Here is a 23,276-nt window from a genome sequence, read left to right as displayed (position 1 = left end):
ATACTCTATGTAGCTATGTATGAGAGTCTATGAAAGCTATGTGAAGAAGAGAGGGCGAGAGAGAGAGTGAGAGTGAGTGTATGCGTGCGAACTAAGTGAGGTGTTCGATCTTCCAAAAAGCCGACATCCAAAACAATAAACAGCGTCTGCACTGACCGAATAAACTAGCCATTTTCTGTGTATTTTTTCTTCATTTTTCATGGTCATGTAATAATGTTCAACCGTGAATCTTCTGGGTGGTTTATCTGCATTTTTGGGGAATTCAAAGTTCTTAATTTGCACAGGGCCTTTTTTTAACGATTTCAACTCGCTCTGCATCTCTTACGGTGTTTGTCCATAACGCAGGGTCATCACTGATAACTGTAGTGTATCGTGTTAGGGCTACTCACGTACTGGTTTCGTTTGCACCCAAAGCTTCTGCTACTGAAATGGTGTCCGTAGCAGCACCAACAGCACCAGTGCAGACTTCGGCAGTGACAGTGATCTTGTCCCTCACGACTGTTTCACTTAGATCAACATCATAATCATCATCAGTAGAAGAATAGGCTATGTAGTGCAAGAGCTATCCAAATTACTTTCTTCCGTGGAAGAATTCTTCGACTGGAAGAAGTTGGTTAATTTAGACAATTTCTTTCTAAATTCTTCCTCCTCCCTTTTTCTTTTTCTTTTATCACTTCCACTCTGGAAACGTTTCATGGCTGCTGTCAATCGCTCAACTCCACACCTCACCAAGACCTCGTTCAGATAGTTGCTGCTATGGTGACAGGAAGCGGACCTGCAGTCATTTGATTTTATGATGAGTTTATGAGCAATCATGAGGCAAAATATTTTTCAATCTTTATTATGGATTAGAATATATTGTTTGGATGCGGTGATCATTTATTTAAAAAAAAAAAAAATAATACGAAATACGATAGGGGGATGACGAGGCCCCCTGGTGGCCGAGGCCCCATGCAGGCAATTGCCTGACCATGCCTAATGGCAGGTCCGCCCCTGCCCCCACAAATTCCTAAGGCAAATCAATCCTACTTTCCCACGACAGTTTAGAACCTTCTAGAAGTTCCCACGATAGCTGGGAATATTCTCACGGTAGCTGGGAATATAGCTGGGAATATTCTCACGATAGCTAATACATTCTAGAAGTCACTGATCTTAACCAACAATTTAAAATGACACACATTACTTCTCTGGGTTACATTTCGGAGATGCTACATTACATTCAGGTTTACAGATAGTTTCCAGAGGTTACACAAACAGTTTACATTCAATGACAATTATAACAATGTGACACATTACATTTAACAACATACACTTACAGTCATCAAGAGAGTTCAGTTACATTCTTACAGGTTACAAACACTTATGGCACTTAATGCAATCTGGATACATTCATTTAAACAGTTTTGAGACATACAATTCTTTACATGCATAATTCCCTAGACTTTACAAGGTCAGGCTACTAAAGTACTTGTATTGATACATTTCATTCATGGCACTTTATTATTTATTATGAGGTCATTGTTTGCAGTTATGGTTCATTTTCCATTCTTTTATTCACATTCAATAATCATCAACTATTTCTGAGGTCAGGGTAATCTGGTTCAGTAATCCAACACATTGTTCATCATCTGTTACAACACATTCATCCACTTCCACACTTTCAGGTGAACTTAATTCAATAGTAGGTTGCAAGGTCATTGGTTTAACATTACGATTCAATTACTGGTCAGTTTCTTTCCTAATTTGCCTAATCATATTTCCTAGATCAGAGAGATTACCTTGATAGCTAGCGCTGAATCTAGCCTTTCTGCGTTTTCGCCTTGTAAGACGTATTGATTTTGTGCTACCGCTCTGTGGTCCATACGGTTGGTGTTCAGGCAACACGTCAAACTCAACTGTGAACACATGTAATGAATCAGACGTTCTTTTTGAGCCATGAACCTTCATTTTCGGAACAAAAAAGGCTGCTCCAGTAACCCCTGACTCCTGATCCTTCGACCCATCAGTGAATATTAAAACACAGTCAAGGTATCTTTCTTCTATATGACAGTGAAAACTATACACTAACTCCACTTCAGGATCATTTTCCTTAATTTCAAGTAGTGTCAGGTCAATTTCTGGAACATGTAGCTGCCACACAGGAATCACAGGCCATATTACTGTTGAGCAAAAGGAACAATGTAGAACATTCATATCTCGCGCCACAGATTCTCCAGTCCACCCAATACTCGGCAAATCTGCCACCACACTCTCCCAGCTTGGCTCAATAACAGTTCTCACAGGATGATCGGGTCGCTGACCCATCAGATTCACCCAATAGTTGGCCTGCAACTGTCTTCTCCTCACCTCCAGAGGCATTTCCCCAGTAATCACTTGCAAGGCGCACACAGGAGAGGACCGCACAGCTCCAGTACATGTTCTCAATACAGTAGCCTGAACTACATCCAGCTTGGCCAGCACAGATGCTGCCGCAGAGGCATACACCAAACATCCATAGTCGATTCTCATCCTGATCAAGTATATATAGATCAATTTCAAAGAGGCCAAATCAGCACCCCACTCTTTCCCAACAAGACACCTCATTAAATTCAGAACAGTTTTACACTTGTCTACTACCCTGGAGATATGAATTCTCCACGTAAGTCTAGTGTCAAAAAACACACCCAAAAACAAGGCACCCTCTCCACAGGACAGTTGTACAGTTGCAGTTTCAGACTATCGCATACTTTCTTCCTCGTAAAAAACATTGCCTTCGTCTTCTCCACTGAAAATCTAAAGCCCCACTTCCTACCCCAGTCCTCCACAGTTGTTAGAGCTTCCTGAACTCTCTTCAAAGTGTGTTCATTTCTCCCTCTTTTCCACAAACTACCGTCATCAGCAAAGAGGGACTGTCCAATATCGGGCTGTACTTCAGAAAAAATATCATTAATCATTATATTGAATAGGAGGGGGCTGACCACACTCCCCTGCGGAGTTCCATTTTCAACTAAGCAACGCCTTGATATATCCTTCCCTATCTTAACCTGGATGCTGCGGTTATTTAAAAAGTCCATTACCCAGTTGAAAAGGTTCCCCCCAATACCTAGCATATGCAACTTGATCAAGAGGTCCCCCACCCAGAGCATATCGTACGCTTTTTCAACGTCCAAAAATACAGCCACAACAATTTTTTTATGTATTTGAGCTTTTCTAATTTCATTCTCGAGACACAAAACAGAGTCGATTGTATTCCGACCCTTTCTGAACCCACTCTGATATCTAGACAACAACCCCTTTTCTTCAAAAAAGTACATTAATCTTTCATTGACCAGTCTTTCCATCAGCTTACCTAACTGTGAGGTTAACGCTATCGGTCGGTAGTTTACAGGGTTAGAAGGATCTTTGCCAGGTTTTCTGATGGGTACAATGACCGCCTCTTTCCATCCTGGAGGAATGCATCCCTCCTCCCACACCCTATTATATAATTTCAAGATTGCCATCCATCCCTCATCATTCAAATGTGATAACATTTTATAACAAATTTCATCCTGTCCAGGGGCTGAATTCCTGCACCTCTCCAACGCATTCTTAAGTTCCAACAACGTAAAGGGAACATTATATTTATCCTGCAATTTCTCTTTCTTCTGAATAACCTCACCAAAAAGTGCCATTGTCTCCTTTCTACCTCTCCTTTCCTGATCTGAGAGATTATCAGAGCTATGGTCAAAGTCCTCACCATCATTTCTACCTTCTCAGCATCAGATACAGCCAGCAGGTCACCATCTGAAAGAATTGGATAGTCCCACCCCCTCCTATTACCCTCCATTTTCTTAATCATACCCCACACCTCAATAATATCCACACTATTACCTATTGTACTGCAGTAATCCCTCCAGTAAGACCTCTTACTTCGCCTGATGACCCTCCTAACTACAGCCTGTGCCTGCTTATATTCAATCAGACGTTGAAAGTTATGTGTCCGTCTCAGCTATCTAAAAGCCCTTTTCCTGGCATTCTCACATTCCTTATTCCACCAAGGAACTGCATTTCTAGCCATCTTCCCTGAACTTTTTGGGATTGACTCCATGGCAGCCATATAAATCCTCCTGCACACCTCACCCTCATGCCCCTCCACATTATCCGTGCTTGTAACAGACCTAAGAAACAGGTCACTTAAGTCCCTAAATCTTTCCCAATCTGCCTTTTCAAAAACCCACCTTCCAGCCCTCCCACCTGGCCTAAAACTGACATCAATATCCAAAGTACATACAACCGGATAATGATCACTCCCAATACTCTCTCCATGAACTTCCCATTCACACCTTGACGCTAACCCACTAGATGAGAGAGTGAGATCCAGCACTGATTCATGCCCCGTTCTAACATCAAACCTTGTGCCCCTACCATCATTTAAACAAATTAAGTTCCTTTCACTCAGCAGCTCCTCAATCACCTGTCCATTACTATCAGTGCTATTTCCTCCCCACAAAGTACTATGAGCATTAAAGTCTCCAGTCCAAACCACATTTCCCCTATCCTGTCTTTCAATTTCCACTAGCTCATCAAGATCTAACCGTTTGCAAGGGTTATAATAATTTATGATAACCATCCTCCTTGAACCCACCCATGGGGGCGGTGGTAGTGTAGCGGTTAAGGAGCTGGGCTAGCGTGCAGTAGCCTGAAAGTTGTCGGTTCAATTCCCAGCTTCCACCGTTGTGCCCTTGAGCAAGGCACTTAACCCCAAGTTGCTCCGGGGACAATGTAGTCCCTTGTAATATAGTTGACATATGTAAGTCGCTTTGGCTAAAAATGCGTCAGCCAAATGTAATGTAATGTAATGTAATGTAATATTTCCACCACCACATATTCCTGTACCTGCCCAAGGCCCAAAACCCTATATGGTATTCCCCGTCTTACAAATGTAGCGCAACCCCCTCCAATTCCCCCCATCCTATCCCTCCTAACAATTATGTAATCAAACAAAACAAAATCAAATCTAGGTTGAAGCCATGTTTCCTGAATCCATATTACATCTGGTTTTACTGTCATATCCTCCACAACCTTTTTAAACTCTTGACCATTCGTAAGCAGACTTCTTGCATTCCATTGTAAAATAATCATGAGAGCAAAGTGCTCACCCTTGGCCTACACTCTCCTGGCTTGGAGGGATCATACAGAGACCATCCCTCACTTCCTCCCACTTTAGTCCCACCATACCCAGATGCTGAACCGCTGCCTTTGTAATAATTTGGATCCTCTCAGTTTTCGACTTTACCTCTGCTGTCGCATTGATCACCCCTGCAATAAACGTTACCAGGTCCATTTTCTCCCCCCAGCCATACTCCTTCACAGGACGAGCCACAGTACTCCCCGCCCCACCTCTAACCACTGGCAAATCCTTACCAGCAGGTCCGGCTTGGTCAACTCTTCTCACCGACTCTGCATAGGACACTTTATTTTTCCGCTTCACATTATGAATTTCAGTTTCTCTTTTCATAATCGCGCAGCCCCAGTACACTGCACTGTGTGCCCCTCCACAATTACAACACTTTGGGCTTGTTCCCTCACCACATTGTCTATACTCATGAGCTCCCCCACATTTTGCACATGTTTGCACTCCTTTACACACCTTAGCAGCATGACCAAATTTCTGACATTTAAAACATCTCAAAGGTTTCTGTATGAACTCCCTCACTCGATATCTCATGTAACCCAAGTAGAGCTCAGTGGGAACTTCTCTAGTACTGAAATGAATCAAAATCGACTCTGTCTCCTTTTTCTCAGCTCCCCTAGTCAATCGTGTTGCACTCTCAACAGCCCTACATTTCTCTTTCAGATTCTTAACCAACTCACCCATCTGCATTGTCAGAGGAATTCCGTATATCACTCCTTTACTCCCTTCACTACCAACTCTCACCACTTTCACAACTTTCGCCTTCCCAACACATTGCAACCTGCCAGCCTTCACAACCTGCTCCTCAGACACACATCCAATCAACAAATTACCATCCTCCAACACTCTAGCATTTTGTATTATCCCAATATGACTCTTGAGCACATTCGTCAATTTCATCGGATCCATATTTTTAACGCCACCATTTTCAAACCTCACAACCACAAAGGAACATTTCTCCCTGTCACTTTCACTGCCCTCTTCTCTAGACCTCTTCAATCTCCTCAACCGCCATTCCTGACTATCCACCTCTATACCCTCCATATCCTCTCCCTGCCTCCCCGCCATGGCAGAGAACTAAGAAGAGTATCGTATACCGGACCTATACAGGCCGTCGGCCAACACCCTCACAAAATTCTCCACTCACAGCCTAACCCTACTCTAATCAAATCAAAGAACAAACAAAATCAAAATAAAAAAATAAAAATAAAAAAAAAGGTCAATGAACGTGATTAAACGCGAACTTTCACAGGACAGTGTGCCGAACGTAATCGAGAACCCGCGTCTCATCTCCAGCACAACATTAGGCTACAAGAAACGTCATATTATTTGCTGAAAAACAGAGGGGGAGGGGGGAGGGGCTATCTGACATGCACGCTACACGCACGGAGAGTGTCACAGGCTACTGGCAGTCAAGCGAGCGGGTGTGTGTCAACGACAATGGTAAGTTAGGGCTGTCTGCCAATACATAGCCTATCCCATAAAAGGCCAGAGTAAACAATTGTGATATTCCCTTTGCCCTTCAGCATACATGTTTGCCCCTTTTTTGTGGTTTGTAGATCAGCTATGCCACCCAAAAATACGAAGCTTTTTCATTATTCAGTCTAGGCAAAATAACTAGCCATACAAACTGGCAACTGGTGACCAGGCTTTCAAATGCGGATTTTACTGTGTAAAATAGCATTAGCTGTTAGGATATTACCCAGGATATTGTCACAGCTAAACCTAGCTTCTGTAATCTTCCAACCAAAGTTAGGAGTCATGTTGTGTGCCGGGTGTCAAGGGTGTGCCGCAGGGACAGTCGCATATAGGCACACAATAGAAGACACCATCACTGACTGTTAGGCTAATTGGGCTACCAATCTTGCAGTCGCAATAAACAATGGATCCGAGACATTTTCCTGTTCCTATATTCTGTTTATGTACGCTAATGTAATGTAGCCTGCACAATGCAAAGAAATTAAAGATAAACTGTTGCATTTCCATACTCATAGAAATGAACACTCACTCACAAAAGCACTCAATTAGATTTACACACCACAAGTGATGATATTAAAGCCCCCCTGTGTAAGAAATTCTCCCATCTAGTGGTTAGGAGTTATATAGCAACCAACCTCTCAAGCGCTGCCTCGTTTAGAACTACGGGAGCCGTCACACATCAAAACTGATACTAGTTCTGGAGTCCTAGCACGTTGAAGCATAAACTTATCTCTGAAAGCGTAACTCTCGCCAAAATGCACCCTAGGGTGTTTTGTGAATGTACACGAGTCAAACTTAAAGACAAGCATAATTATGTCTGAATCGCCACTTTCAAGCTTGTCCGTGTTGTGGAGTTTTGAATGGGAACTATTTTTTGATACATGATCGCGTCAAAATCGCTATTTTTAAAACACTAAGAAGGCTCGACACAGCATGAAACTTCGATCGAAGTATCATCAGTGTCTCTACACATGAACTCGAGCATTGAGAACATTGTTCGTGTACACAGTGTTCACTAAAAGAAAGGTTATGAACAACTCACTTGGGTTTTGTGCTCGCTGCCATCAGTCAAGGAGTGAGTTGTCCAAAACCTTTTTTTTTGTAAACTATGTGCACACTAACAATGTTCTCAATGCTCAAGTTCATGTGTAGAGACACTGATGATACTTCGATTAAAGTTTCAAGTTGTGTTGAGCCTTCTTAGTGTTTTAAAATAGCGATTTTGACACATCAAAATAGTAGGCTATACGACTCCCATTCACGAAAGTTTGACTCGGGTACATTGACAAAAACACCCTAGGATGCATTTTGGCGAGAGTTACGCTTGAATAAGCAATAACAACATATTCATAACATTTTGTGTACTATTTTATTGCCATTGCTTGTGTGCAATGCCAATGCAACTCTTTCGGACCGAGCTAGCTAGCAATCGTTAGCACAGTAAACGGAAAGTGAATGGGAACGGCTAGGTAGTAGGCTACTGCAGCTAAGGACTTTGGTTAAACTATATTGTTGCAAACTAAACTGAAATAACACGTTCAGCAACTTTGTGGTGTATTAGTCCTAGCATAACTATGTTAGGTTAGGTTGTCAACTGTCTCTGGGTCTAGAAACTAGAGATCAAGTGAGTTGGTGACAGATCATGAACAAAGTTATTTCTCTTTATTTATTTCGTTGGAAAATACAATGTCAATGTCGGACTGTTAGGAAGATATGACTTGTAGAAAATGGGCTCGTAACTTACATTGCTAAATGTAGGGAAATTCTGCAGATGAATCCAAGTTAATGTTTTTCTATGCATCCAGACGCCAAAGACTGAGCTGTATTCGCATGTTATGTCCCTTGCTGGCCACCGGTATTTTAACATGGCGCATGTACATGGCTAGTCGCCCCTGTGCTATGTAGATTTAAATGAGGATTTCTAAGCCAATAGGTATGCTTCGAATTGGTGGTGGTCATAATTAAACATGAATGAGGCCACATTTATGAATGGTAAATGTTGATTTAGTTAACAAACAACTGAAAACGTTACACAGGGGGGCTTTAAAGACAAGTGTAGCCTAATCATTTAAATATCAATATGATGTATTCAAATTACTAAATATGTTTAGCTATTAGTAATCATGCAGATCATAAAATACTATAAATAATTAACAATATAAGGTTATAGTTTATATGAATTCCAAAATAGCCTATGACAACCATCACTTTCCATGTGTGTGTGTGTGTGTCATGAATCACACAAACCAAATAATTTTTTTTAAAAATCGCAATAGTATCGAAATCGAGATTCTTCACTTGCTATTGGTATTGAAACAATAATGTTGGTATTGTGACAACAGGAGTTGTGAATGTGTCCCCACCAAAGCTGAGACCAAACCTACGCCCTTGGATACTACAACCCACATCATTACAATTGCATTAATGAATCCCTTATGGAAATATCAACAGGACTCAATAATGCTGTTTCATATTCATCCCTTTTCATACCCTACCTGCCTAACAGGTAGCTAACAGGAAGTAAAAAGAGAAATGCAGTAACTGAATGGGTACAGGGAGCACACACCACACACACACACACACACACACACACACACACACACACACACACACACAGGTGTTGTGTGGAGACTCACTGCAGTGCATATTCACACACATCACCAGGAGCTGTGTGTGACTGTAGGCCGTTCAGGACAGATTTCTGTTGAAGATGGGGTGACCATTATGCAAATACACACTAATTCTTACCTGGAGTCAGTAATTCTTATCTGGGGTCAGTAGTTCTTACCTGGGGTCAGTAGTTCTTATCTGGGGTCAGTGGGTGTTTCAGGATTCCATCATCAGACGACCTGACTCTGTTGCTGACTCTGTTGCTGTTCAGGACAGATTTGTGGAGAATCAAGGCTGATTCCAGATCATCATAATTACTCTATTCTGTAAATATCAACAGAACACAATTATGATTCCTTATTCATAACATTTCATACCCAACCTGCTGAACAGGTAGCGGGAGAGACAGGCAGAGAAGCCCAGGCAGGTAACAGGCTGAGCAGAGGCGTAACTGGCAGAGGAGCACACACACACACACAGGAGCCGTGTGGAGACCGACTTCACTACATGTTCATGTTCACACAAATAGCTGTGTGGAGAATCAAAGCTGTTCAGGACAGATTTCTGTTGAAGATGGGGTGACCTCAATCGAAATACACACATTCAAAATACAGATATTAAGAATGCAAAAAAATGACAGTTGAGAGAACCTGCTGTTCTTACCTGGGGTCAGTGGTTTTTACCTGGGGTCAGCTGTTCTTACCTGGGGTCAGTAATTCACACCTGGGGTCAGTGGGTGTCTCAGAACTTCATCATCAGATGACCTGACTGAGGTTGGTGAGGCCCCAGCCTGTGCCCATCACATGTGTTGGATCTGTCAGTGTGAGCAGTGACCATACTGCACTGTGTCCAGGTGAGCAGTGACCAGTGTCCATACTGCACTGTGTCCAGGTGACCAGTGACCATACTGCGCTGTGTCCAGGTGAGCAGTGACCATACTGCGCTGTGTCCAGGTGAGCAGTGACCAGTGTCCATACTGCGCTGTGTCCAGGTGAGCAGTGACCAGTGTCCATACTGCACTGTGTCCAGGTGAGCAGTGACCATACTGCGCTGTGTCCAGGTGAGCAGTGACCATACTGCGCTGTGTCCAGGTGAGCAGTGACCAGTGTCCATACTGCGCTGTGTCCAGGTGAGCAGTGAGCAGTGTCCATACTGCACTGTGTCCAGGTGAGCAGTGTCCATACTGCGCTGTGTCCAGGTGAGCAGTGTCCATACTGCACTGTGTCCAGGTAGCGCTGCCCTTCCTCACCCTCATCTCTCCCCTCCTGACCCCCAGCTGCCTCTATGTATTTCCAGCTGGATGACCTTTGACCTGCAGGCTCCTGTGATGACCAGCATGCTGTGGGCCCTGCAGAGGGACTGGACAGTCAAAACTCTGCAGCTGACCTCTACAGACCCACAATTGGTCCCGATCTCAACATTAGATGTGAATACATGTGACTTACACTGTCAGATTGAGTGAATGTTGAAATTACTCTAATATTTATTGATGTATTTGTAGGACTCTAATAAATCATATATACATAGCCTCGAAGTCTTGCATCAGTGAAGTACCTAGCTAACAACAGCAAAATAGAAACTATCCTAAATTTGTTCCTGACTGTGTTCAAATTGACAGCAGTAGCCTATTTTACGTTTTACTTAACCAAAAACTATATACTGATGCTGCAAAAAAAAAATCTGGGGAATAAATATTATATTATCTGGTGCAGAGACCGGAAGAAGTTGTGTGTGATGTGAAAAAAAGAAAAAAAAAAACGATCTATATCTACAATTTTGGACTTGATATTTAAAATGATGTAAAATACGTTTATGATAGTGATACTGATCAATTCAAAATATGATCGAGGGAGTCCTGGAGTGGTGTCATCATGACACTGTCATGGCACCCACTTTGAGAAACCCTAGGCCTAGACAGATAAAGCATGTTATGTGGAGATGGTCCTTACCATGACCAAGACGAGAGCTTACAAGAAAAGGAAGTGAATGTACATTGAAAATAGCCTAGGCCTCAAAAGGGTTAAAAATTCCTAGAGAGGTGAAATATGTAAATCTCCACTATGAATACTGCCATCTAGTGGTGATTATTGTGTAACTGCATGCTCTCCTCTCACCTGTAGGTTTCCTGTAGCTGATTCTGTCTGTGCTGAACTTTGGAGAGCTTTCCTGCAGTCCTACTCTCAGTTTCATGTAAAAATTTGTTATTTTTTCAGGTATTGTCAGGTGAAAGCCCAACTACACAACAAACTGCAAACAAAACAAAACTCCAACTGAAGTAAAAGCACAATCAAAAACACAATGTCAGACTGGAGTACAAGAACACACAGTACTGAGTTGAGTTGGAAAACAAATATGGAATGCCAAGGGGTAGTTCAGCACATGCATTTGGGTGTGAGTGTCTGTATGAACAGTTCCTTAATAAGAACACTGTGTTGACAGCAGAGATAAACACTGACAATATTCCTGTTCACGCCTGCGTTACCGTTCACTCATCCTGGGACTTTGAACCTGAGCTTGGGCAACATCAAGTTCAGATAGTGCTTAGATAGGCTGCTGGTTCTGTGATGGAATGATGGGACTGACCAACGAGTTCTCTGCTCCTCTAGATCCCGCCCTCTAACACACTTGTCCTGAAGGAGGAAGTGAAGCTCAGTGACAGACGGCTGCTCTGTTCTCCATTACAGCTGGACAACTACTCTGGTATGTGAGGAATTAGGGACAACATGAATTAATACTTACATTGGTTGTGTTAGTAATCTTACAGAGATTAGAGACAATATAGAGATATAGAGAAAAAAACCCTCAATGATTTGGTAGAGGCTAGATTTCCAAACCTGTGAAAGTGAAAGTAAAGTTTACCAACAGAGGGAGAGGGAAGCATGTGCATTGTGTAACCGTATCACTAGTCTGGGAAATGGCTTCAAAGGTAGAAGAGGAGATATCTTGTCCTGTGTGCTATAAGATCTACCAAGATCCTGTCATCCTGACCTGCAGTCACAGCTTCTGTAAAGCATGTGTGCTGCAGTTCTGGGACACCAAAGGATCCAAAGAATGCCCCGTCTGCAGGAGGAAATCATCAGCTGACTTTCCACGCCCAAATCTGGCTTTAAGGAACCTGTGTGAGACTCTGTCTGACACTTTCTTACAAGAGAGAGATCAGACACTTGTACTCTGCAAAGACCACAAGAGGAAACTGGAGCTCTTCTGTCAGGATGATCAGCAGCTTGTGTGTCTGGTGTGTCGAGACTCAAAACTACACAAACACCACAACTTCAGTCCTGCTGGAGAAGCTGCCTCTGAGCTCAAGGTAAGACTCTTCAGTCACAGACTGGCAGCACCTTCTTGCATGTCCTCTCTACAGGAGAAGCCCCCTTACACTTTACTGTCCAGCCATGATGAAGCACTCGTGAAGCAGTAGTTTTAACATTGCCACTTCAACTTGTTGAATAGAAAATTACATAATAATTTGTCTCATTTAATCATGATTACAAAAATATTTTGTAATAACACACACACACACACACACACACACACACACACACACACAACGTTACTCTATGAACTTTCCCCTTACTGAAGACTATATTCTCAGGTCTGTGGTTAATGATTCATGGTTTAATCTGGTAGCTGGTGTCTGGGTCATTCTGTGTCAAATCAGACAAAATCCAGGAAAATGGTTGCTGCACTGTCTCAGATGTTTACGTCCCAAAACGTGTTCCAATATTTTTATAAATTTGCCCTTGATGTTGTATCCTTTTTAAACTTTCAGAAATGCTTTATCTTGGAGGTCATGTTTGGCCATTAATAGCCTATCTTTGAAAGTATAACCTGCCCAAACTTTGTAGGATGGAAGACAGACATGTTCTCAGTAAGATTGGATCATTAAAGGTTTTTACTGCATGTCCAAGTTTTATATAGAAGTATATGGAAGGACATGCAATACTGGTGATTTTGAGGGTCTTGTAAAAATGTATTTTCCTATCCACATGGGATCAGTCATTAGATTGAAAATGGGAATAGCTCAGTTTATAGTCATTTCGTGTTTTAAAGTTCCAATGACGTACAGTACCATGTTCCATTCATACATAAATACAGTACTTACTTGGTTACACTTACTTGGCTCAGATATGGGCACAACATTAATACATTATAGTTTGTAAAGAACAAATGATTGATACCAAATGCATACAAAAACAAGTTTATTCTACCCTTCATTTCACTCTTATTGCACTTTTTCTCCAAAGCAAGGGCCTTGTAGAAAATACATATGCCATAGAAACATGTAATGGTTCAGTCATATTGAGGACATGTTTGTCTTTGAGGACATGTTTGTCTTTGTCTCTGTCTATGAATAAGCCCTTTCATTATATTAATGTTCAAACATGGCTTCCCAGATAATGTGACTGTCAGGCTGTAAAACTGAAGTATTTTCAAGGGCTGAAAATAATAGAAAGACATAGCATTTGAACATTTTACAATGAAATATTTTACAGTACTTGGTTTTGAGACCCATTCTTCATATAGACAAGGTCTGAACATAATTTGAGATGGTGCAGCTGCAGCCTCATCTGATTTGACACATAATGACCCATATGAGTCTACATGTCACACTAAAGTGATTTGTTCATTTCAGGAGGAGCTTAAGGCCAAGCTGCAGCCACTACAGGAGAAGCTGAAGGAGTTTGAGAAAACTAAAGTTACTTGTGATAAAACAGCTAAACACATCAAGGTCAGTGTGATCTAGTGTCATAAGAGTTCACTGTTTGTAAACATCCAAGGATTCTTCTGTCAGTCATTTCATAATGCCTTGGCCTGCAGACCATATTGTCTGGTGGTCACCAGCAATCATCAAGTGCTTTGTTTCCTACCTCTCTGTCACCTCCCCCAAACTATGCACAATATTTAAGTCATATTAATCAATGATCCTTTCTATATTTTATCAATGTGTGAAACTCCACTCATGTAGATGTAATTTTATTCAGATTCAAACCCAGAACACAGAGAAACAGATCAAGGAGGAGTTTAAGAAGCTTCATCAGTTTCTACGAGATGAAGAGGCAGCCAGGATAGCTGCACTGAGGGAGGAAGAGGAGCAGAAGAGTCAGATGATGAAGGAGAAGATTGAGAAGATGAGCAGAGAGATCTCATCTCTTTCAGACACAATCAGAGACCTAGAAGAGAAGATGGGAGCTGATGACATCACATTCCTGCAGGTAAGAACCATCCACTGTCTGCAAAGGTGTTAGATGTCTAACTCTAAGTCCAGTGATAATTTAACAATAGCACATCTGGCTGTAAGGGTGTTAGATATACAAGTCTAATTCCAGTGATAATTTAACAATAACACGTCTGTTTAGTTGAGGTGACCTGCCATGTTTGCCTAATTTGAAGGGATTCTAGAGAAGAGAGCAGGAATACAATAAGTGGAAAGAACAGCAGAGGCCTGAATGAATAGGATTTGTTATATTGTAGTGGTAGTATTGTAGAGGATTGTAGAGGATGATCTTGCAGCTGTGGGAGTTGCTACATGCAGCTCTGGGAGTGGCTACATGTAGTGGGGGGTGGCTACATGCATCTGTGGCAGTGGCTACATGCAGCTCTGGGAGTGGCTACATGTAGTGGGGGGTGGCTACATGCATCTGTGGGAGTGGCTACATGTAATGGGGGAGTGTCTACATGCATATGTGGGAGTGGCTACATGCAGCTGTAAGCAGTACACAGATAAGCACAGAGGACAAGATAAGGAAACTCTAGGGAGGAGTAGAAACAGACACAGTGGAACCAGAGAGAGAGAGAGAGAGAGAGAGAGAGAGAGATACACACACAACACATTACAGTGACACATTCAGCCTAGCACCCTATTGTGCACACAGTTACCACAAGCCCATGTTCTAACACCCCCTTCTGTGTGGCACAAGGGGGTCACTGCAGGGAGCACATTTAAGGATGCTATGACAGAAGGTGCACCAATTCTACTGTAGCAAAGCCGTTTCCAAGCCCCTGAGTGAGTCTGGTGATATCAGGCTGCTGTAGTTCTACTGTAGCCCCTGAGTGAGTCTGGTGATATCAGGCTGCTGTATCTTCCCCTGATGGGAGTCATGTGGAGAAGGGGTTGAGAGGGGAGTGGGCTTGTGTGCAGGTGCTCTGTGATTGGTGGAGAAGGAGTTGAGGGGGGACTGGGCTCGTGTGCAGGTGCTCTGTGATTGGTGGATTTACTGTTGAGGTCTGATAGGTTGGGGGAAGGGAGGCCATTTTGGATGCTGTTTGGGTGATGTCATGTGTATGAGTTAGTTTTTGTTGAAGCAGCAGGGGGGACAGTGTTGTCAGGGTGTGTTGATTAGTTTATTGAACACTCCACAATTTCAGCAGATTGGTTATGAGTGCAGGTGGGGTTGTGGGTGATGCAGATTGGTTATGAATGCAGGTGGGGTTGTGGGTGATGCAGATTCAATAGTAGTTCTTTGCTTTGGTTGGAGTTGGACAAGTGAGAGTCATGACACACATCCTAACCCCCTCGTCATATGCACACTGACCCCTGTTCACTACAGGTAGAGTGTGTTTGATACCACATCATTAGTTCATGCCATTGGCATACATGCAAGTGATCACCAAGGAACGAATACATCTGATCAACATCTGTGCAGTGCTATGAAGACATATTACATTGTGTGTGTGTCTGTGTGTGTGTGTTTGTGTGTATGAGAGTCTGTGTATGTTTGCATGTTTATGTGTGTGTGTGTGTGTGTGTGTGTGTGTGCGTGTGTGCCGATTTTGCCAGGGCTTCAGCCCCGAATGTTTTGAGTGTAGCCCTGAATGTATTTTGCAAAGTTGACTAACAAATATGAAACCATTATTCCGATCGTGCATTGAAACTTTGAGATGAGATGGACCTATTTATCAAACATAAAAGCAGGACACAGGTGTCCTCTCACTCTCCTTCATGCAGCAGATCTAACTTGAACGTGACCATAAAACATCATTTGGAATGTAGGCTACTTAGAGCATGCGCGTGCGCGAGAAAGAGATACAGTCAGTCAGTTCCAGGGTTGGGCATGTCATGGTTTGCATTTCCTATTTGGTATAAGAAAGTTATAAGGAAATCATAAAAGCAACAAAAACAAGGAGGTGGTGGAGTAATGCTGTTATGGTCATTTAGGCTACAAGTTCAGGTTTGTCATCAGCCTGCCCTGCACTCACTGGCCTACAGTTTGGAGCTGACCAAACAGTGCTGGCCTGTCTAGGCTACTTAGATACTTTGCCTTTGTAGAATCAAATTAGTGAGTCTTCAATGATTTTTTCTCCTTAAGCTAAGCATAACATGAACCATATGATGCATCCTGCCATTTAAAATGCCACTTTGCTTGGTGGCTATAGGCTATTGCCTATATACAGTAACCTATAGACAGAAATGTCAAGATAGCAACATGTAACTACATCCTTTAATTGTCAAAATTAGTCTCCATAATATGCCATTAATGTGGTGCAAATGAGGCTAGAGTTGATGGATTCATTTATGAAAAGTGAGCAGCAAGGGCAGGCAAAATGGGAATTTTAAGAACAGTTTAGACTCTATGGGCTAAGCCCCGAATGTTTTCAACTGCTGGCGCCGCCCCTGGTGTGTGTGTGTGTGTGTGTGAGAGAGAGTGTGTGTGTGTATGTATGTGTGTGTGTGTGTGTGCGTGTGTGTGTGTGTGTGTGTGTGTGTGCATGTTTGTGTGACTGTGTGCGCATGTTTGTGTGACTGTGTGCGTGTTTGTGTGTATGTGTGTACGTGTGTGTGTGTGTGTGTGGGGGGGGGGGTCTGATGGAGGAATGAACAGACCTAATAACCTTTCCTCAGAAGGTGCTTCATTAGAATCTTTTCGGTATTGTGTCAATTGGTCAGTCTTTAACGAAAATAAAAACAGTGCTAAAGGAACATTCAAAATTGACCAAGATGTAGCAAAAGACCTTAGACCTTATTATAGCAATAATGTTTAACCTACTTTCTCTTTTCTTATTTTCCAGAACTACAAGAGCACAGTGGAAAGGTGAGTGATCTGCCTCCTGTCTCTCTCTCTTCTCTGTGGTTCTGAACCCAAACCCACAGCAGCACTGACTCCTGAATGTTATTCCAGAGCCCAGTGCACACTGCAGGATCCAGAGAGGGTTTCAGGAGCTCTGATCAATGTGGCAAAGCACCTGGGCAACCTGAAGTTCAGAGTCTGGGAGAAGATGCAGGAGACTGTTCAGTACAGTAAGTACACACACACACACACACCACACGAAGAGAAGATGCAGGAGATTGTTCAAAACAGTGAGTACACATTCTCTCTCACGCACGCACACACACACACGAAGAGAAGATGCAGGAGATTGTTCAGTACATTGAGTACACAGTGACACACACACACAAACATCACATGATAACTACAGTGCATGGTAGGCCTGATGGATGGATGATGGATGGATGGAGGGCATTCCCAGTTCAGTGGGAACATCTACTCCACATCTCTATGATCCCCCTCTCATAAAGAAGCTTGTACTCACACTCCCTACTAGAGATAATCAATTTCATGTAAGTTACAGAAATAAACTACAACTGCCCAGTTACAGGTGTCATTATACTTGGTACCAGCCCTATTGATAACGACCATCATTCACATCCTCATCACACATCACTCAGCCCTATTGATAATGACCATCATTCACATCCTCATCACACATCACTCAGTGTTCAGCTCATGTGTGTGTTCTTTCTCTCTGCAGCTCCTGTGACTCTGGATCCCAACACTGCACACCCACAACTCATCTTGTCTGAGGATCTGATCAGTGTGAGACGTGTTGATGAGAAGCAGCAGCTTCCTGATAACCCAGAGAGATTTGATTACTATGGCAATGTCCTGGGCTCTGAGGGCTTTAACTCAGGGACTCACTGCTGGGATGTGGAGGTTGGAGAGATCACAGAGTGGGATGTGGGTGTGAAGACAGCGTCGACCCAGAGGAAGGGACAATATGACTATGTGAGTGGAGTGTGGCGTGTGTGTCGTATAGATGGTAAATACTGGGCACGTGCTACTCCACAGTCTGACACTCTCCTCCCAGTGCAGCAGAAACTCCAGAGGATCAGAGTGCAGCTGGACTGGGACAGAGGAGAGCTGGCATTCTCTAACCCTGATAATAACATACACCTACACACTCTCACACACACTTTCACTGAGAGAGTGTTTCCATACTTTAACATTCCCTGTAATATCGCTCCTCTAAGGATCCTACCAGTGAAGGCCTCAATAACAGTAAAGCAGCATAGTTAGAGCCCATTCTGCCTCTTAACCAGAATCATTTAAAGCTGAACTATTGTGCTGGATGATTTAATAAATCAGTAACCACTACATGTATGTGATCATGTGACTTAATAAATCAGAAACCACTACCATGTGACTATGTAAGTTGCCCTTTTATTTGTTGTTTTGCTGTTTTTAGATTAGATTTCATTTGTCATTTAGCAGAGTACAGGTACAGAGCCAATGAAATGCAGTTGACATCCAACCAGAAGTGCAAAGAAGCATTAAATACCAAGTGCAGATAGAGTACATGGTTGTGTAGACAATAGAGATTAATTGCGATTGCCGAGTGTGGATTAACACGCTCTGGAAATTCACAATTTCGTTGCCCTTTTTTGTTTTTGTAAAAAAAAAAAAAAAAACATCGTCCAGTATTTCTTTCGAAATTGAAATGAAATTGTATGGACTGGACTATTTTTTTTTTTTTTTTTTTTTTTTAAAACGGCAACGAAATTGTGAATTTCCAGAGCGTGTTACTCCACACTCGGCAATCGACTCCTACAGACTTTCCCCTAAAGACGCCAGCTGCAGCAGCAGCAACATTTCCGGAAACAACGTGATCTCACGAGATGGCGTAAATTATCGGTTGTAATGATTACAATTATAATTGTAATCATTACAACCGATTGACGTCTTACCTTGAAATTTCCCTCCAAGCTGGATGGAAGCTGGGTTGATATCTTTTTACTAGTTCGTCAAATGACACGCCGTAACAGGCCGTCATTGATCCACAATGGGCGTGAAAAGACACGCTAAAAGACTGAAGGCCGTTACATGACACGCTAAATTGCTTTAAAAGTGGCGTGCTATTTTACGCCATCTCGTGAGATCACGTTGCAACCGTTAGCCATGTGGCATTAGCCTATCGCTCATTTCAATTTGGGACCTTGCAGTCGGAATTGTCGTTTTAGTCAAAGCCTCTTGAAAGTCCAAAGTAGCCTGGGCTATTCGAGTGGTCACTACGAACTGCAGAGTAGGCCTACGACTTGAACCAGGGATCTTCGCAACACCCCGACAAGAGAAAGGGAAACATCTTGCCATGCTGCCAATCCATTCCGTCGTGCGCAACAAAGTAGTTTGAGCCGGTCCTATTTTGCTCAGGATCCGCGCTGCTTCATAGCAATTCCTCAAAGGGATTAATCCACAAGGGTACGATCCAGAGGAATCCAATGTAACTATCCAAGTGAATGTTCTGTTTAAAATGCTCCCGCCATGTCTCACATGGCCTCGGTAACAACTCTCCGATAGCGCTTCCTGTAATTAGCGCTCTCCTCCCGCAGGGTAGGCCAAGCAGCCTTTTATCGTCAGCTGACTGCGTGACGTTAACAACCCCAATTGCGTTTAAGCAACCCGGTTGGATAAGCCTAAAGTAATATATACATTTTTATTATAAAGAATATGGAGCGGTCCGCTACAATATACACAACGCCTATGCATATATACGTTGATTAACTATTGAACTATAAATTATGTTCTATTGATTAATAGTTAGTTAGAAAAACAATTACAATATTTGTTTTTCAGATGGCTATGATAAAGCTGGGTCGTAGTCTTTTATTTGGTAGTAAATAATTTGTAAACTATCTAAAAATGTACATTTTATAATTAATTGATGGGAAATGATTGCATCAAACCTTTTTTTTAATGGCTATTATGAAGTTACATCTAGTCTTTTATATTTTAATGAACAATTTGCAAATGATCTAAAAATGCTATATTACAAACTGATGGGATATATCTGGAGCAAACAATAAACACATTGGTGTTCATAGTTCAGCAAGTACTTAACATATGACTTTGCCAATTAAAGTCAAATATTGTTAAATGACAATAGTGATAATGAAAGCAATAACACTTTACATACACTGCAATTACAGATGCTTAACATATTGTAAAGCATTGTCACACATCACAATTGGCTTTAATATCAAGAGATATTTATTGAAATCAAAACTTCTGATCCATCAGAGCAGGGCAATAAGCAAATAAAAATCAAACAAAAAACATAATAGCTTAAAAGGCTATCAATCCTTCATTGCAACACCACAGCGTAAACAAAACAGGATGGTGGGGCGAGGGGCACTTACTTCTGCTGCCTCTTCAGACAATCAGACATACAGTGCATACAGTAAACATGAACGCAACATGAACGAACACTGCTTAAACATACGAGGGTTGTTGGCGGGGGGCTTACCCTCTTAATGTAGGGTATGAGATTGCCCTCATTTTTGAGTTTTGCTATCTCAGCTCTGACCTGTGTATCTTTCTCAATAAGGTCTTCACATTTACTTAGAAAATCAGACATTTGTCCACTTTTGTTGTAGCCTGCCAATAGCTCCTCAAATTTTTCTGGTGAAGCTATAGCCAACTCTGGGATAGCTGCTTTTGATCGAACGGTCAGCTCTGTAACACCAGCAATGGTACACGCTTCCCCAAGTTTTTTTCCGCGGTTGTAAGCCCGCAGAACCTTCTTGTACCTTGCAACGATGTCTTTTGGACTGGAAGCTGCATCAGTAAGAAATAAAACAAATAGAGATTAACTGGACTGTGAGATGAGACAAAATATTGTTGACATTAACATGCATCACCCATAACTTGACCATGCCTAGGCTGGTTAAGAGTATTTTGGGTATTGGATATTTCAATGTGGTAATATGGTGGCAGCATGGAGGGGAGTGTCTCCAGGATGCTGGTTTCACTGTTAAGCCTTCATGAGGTGTCGTGGGCCTAACTTAACGAAACATCGGTGAATGAGGGTGCCCACTTAATAACCCCAATGACATGCCACATACTATATACTGCTGTTGGATGGGTCATTTGTCTTGTGTTTGTGACCATTTCTTGGTGGATTTGTGCGTGCTTTTTAAAGTTAATTTTGAGTAGGGGCTTCTTTACCTTGGATTTTGGCACAAGGGATTTTAACTTTAATCCTGTGTATTAATGTAATTGTTTTTGTAAACAGGAGCCCTCCTTTATGACTCACCTCTTTGTCCACATTCAGGTTTTGCGGACTTCTGTTCCTTCCGATGCCTTTTGTCTTTCCTTGTATGCTTTTTTTTGTAACGCCTTATGACTTTCATCGTCTGATGACAATGAATGAATTGAAGGAAGAAGAGGAAGATGAATTACTGGTGGAAGAGGACTCAGATGATGACTCAGATGAAGTGGTGTGGTCAGAAGTTGTGGTATGGCATATCTTGTCTGAAAAGAAACAATAAGAAAAGGTGACGGGAAAGTTTAATCAAGTTTAATCAAGAATCAAGTTTAAGTGAGAAGCTTCAGTACTCACATAACATTTGTCAGGTACAGCACAGGTACAAAGGTGTATGTGTGTCCATCCTCAAGACCAACATGGTGACAACATGAAAAACAAGTTATACTTGATATTTGATATTATCGATGGAGTCTTCAAAGGGCTCTACTGTCTAAGGGTTAATGTATAGAATGCCAGTCATTATCGAAAAAATAAGCCCAAACAGGGCGACCCGGACCCCGCTTATTATACGGCTACCTAACATAAGAGAAGACACTTCACCTGATGGGTCTTTAAATGTATTTTTTTACTGTTTTCATTGGCAAATGATGAGAAACAAACTTCACCAAACTCACTGAACTTGAATACATTCTTTAGCAGCTGAACAACTGTCTGTAGATGTGAATCAGTGGCAAAAAGGCCACTATCCTTGACAGCGGTCAATTATGCTTAGCATAAAGAATTAACAGCCGAACGTGAATGGAGCGTTCTACTTACATTGTGAAGACAAGGAATAATAAAATGTTTTAATCCAAGTGGTGTTTGTTGTTAAGTGTCATATTGAGATAAAGTATTGACTTACCAGCCCCTTGTTTGCGAAGAGAGTCCCATTCCTTTTTCAGCTTCTTGTTCTTCCTTATCAGGACACCCTCTCTCTCCTTAGCTTTAAGGAGGAGCTCTGATACTGTTGGAGACATAGAGTTCCCTGAAAGACAGAAAGCAAGGAAGAAAAAAATAAATAAATAATAGGTAGAGCATGCTATGTTTCTGTTTTAAAAGCACATCAATTACTACAGTCATGATTTGCTCTACATTTGTTCACCATGCAGTATGCTGTTTTTCACCAAAATACAGGCAGTATAACCACAATAAATGACAATAATAAACATAATAGGCTATTTGAAGATTTTGACAAACTACACATAATACAATTAGTAGTCAGTTCTGCCCTTTGATGGCATATAGGCTTCAACAACTGTGAATGTTTACAGTGTAGGCTACATATGCTGAAAAGCATTTCTTAAATGGCTATATACATTAAAATAAAATACATTTAGTTTTCTTTGTTAATTATTTGCAAATTGGGTATGTATATGTATCACCTGTTCTGTGCACATCTGTATATAATGACATATGAGTTACATTTAGTGATGTCACTTCCCTGAAGGGTCTGAAATATGATTACTGCCATCTAGTGGTGATTCTTGTGTAACTACACTATTCTCTGACCTGTGAGTAGGGTTGGGCGAATGAAGCCCCACGACAAAGATAATGAATGCGTAGCAAGATGGGTCATCCTAGTTCATGTCTATGAGGGCAAAGTGGAGTTCAGTCAGAGACGGGCTCTGGTTCAGTTCCCGCCTGCACAGGGGCGTGTCACTGACGTATGACTTACGTTTGAAAGCCTCGGTTCCACGCCAGACAAGCCGGAGTACAAAATAAACTTGGTGTACACCTT

General features: G+C 42.0%; 1 protein-coding gene and 1 long non-coding RNA gene across 2 annotated transcripts in view; one reads left to right on the top strand and one right to left on the bottom strand.

Annotated features, from left to right (window-relative positions):
- LOC121693431 overlaps positions 1–17,983 on the bottom strand; it is a 103,707-nt gene extending 85,724 nt beyond the window's left edge. Inside the window, exons 1-2 of the long non-coding RNA XR_006025500.1 lie at positions 17,875–17,983; positions 4,193–4,196 (exon numbers count right to left, since the gene is read on the bottom strand). This is a non-coding gene — a long non-coding RNA (uncharacterized LOC121693431). The remainder of the gene's footprint in view (positions 1–4,192; positions 4,197–17,874) is intronic.
- LOC121693115 (zinc-binding protein A33-like) lies at positions 11,878–18,661 on the top strand. Its single transcript, XM_042072316.1, has 6 exons — positions 11,878–12,548; positions 13,875–13,970; positions 14,224–14,454; positions 17,249–17,271; positions 17,359–17,477; positions 17,990–18,661. Exons 1-6 carry the CDS (start codon positions 12,156–12,158, stop codon positions 18,532–18,534), a joined length of 1,407 nt encoding a protein of 468 aa, XP_041928250.1. The 5' UTR covers positions 11,878–12,155; the 3' UTR covers positions 18,535–18,661.
- Positions 18,662–23,276: the final 4,615 nt, after the last annotated feature.

The sequence above is a fragment of the Alosa sapidissima genome, chromosome 2 (genome assembly GCF_018492685.1).
Source record: "Alosa sapidissima isolate fAloSap1 chromosome 2, fAloSap1.pri, whole genome shotgun sequence".
NCBI lineage: Eukaryota > Metazoa > Chordata > Actinopteri > Clupeiformes > Clupeidae > Alosa > Alosa sapidissima.
This window is presented reverse-complemented; position numbering and strand designations above follow the sequence as displayed.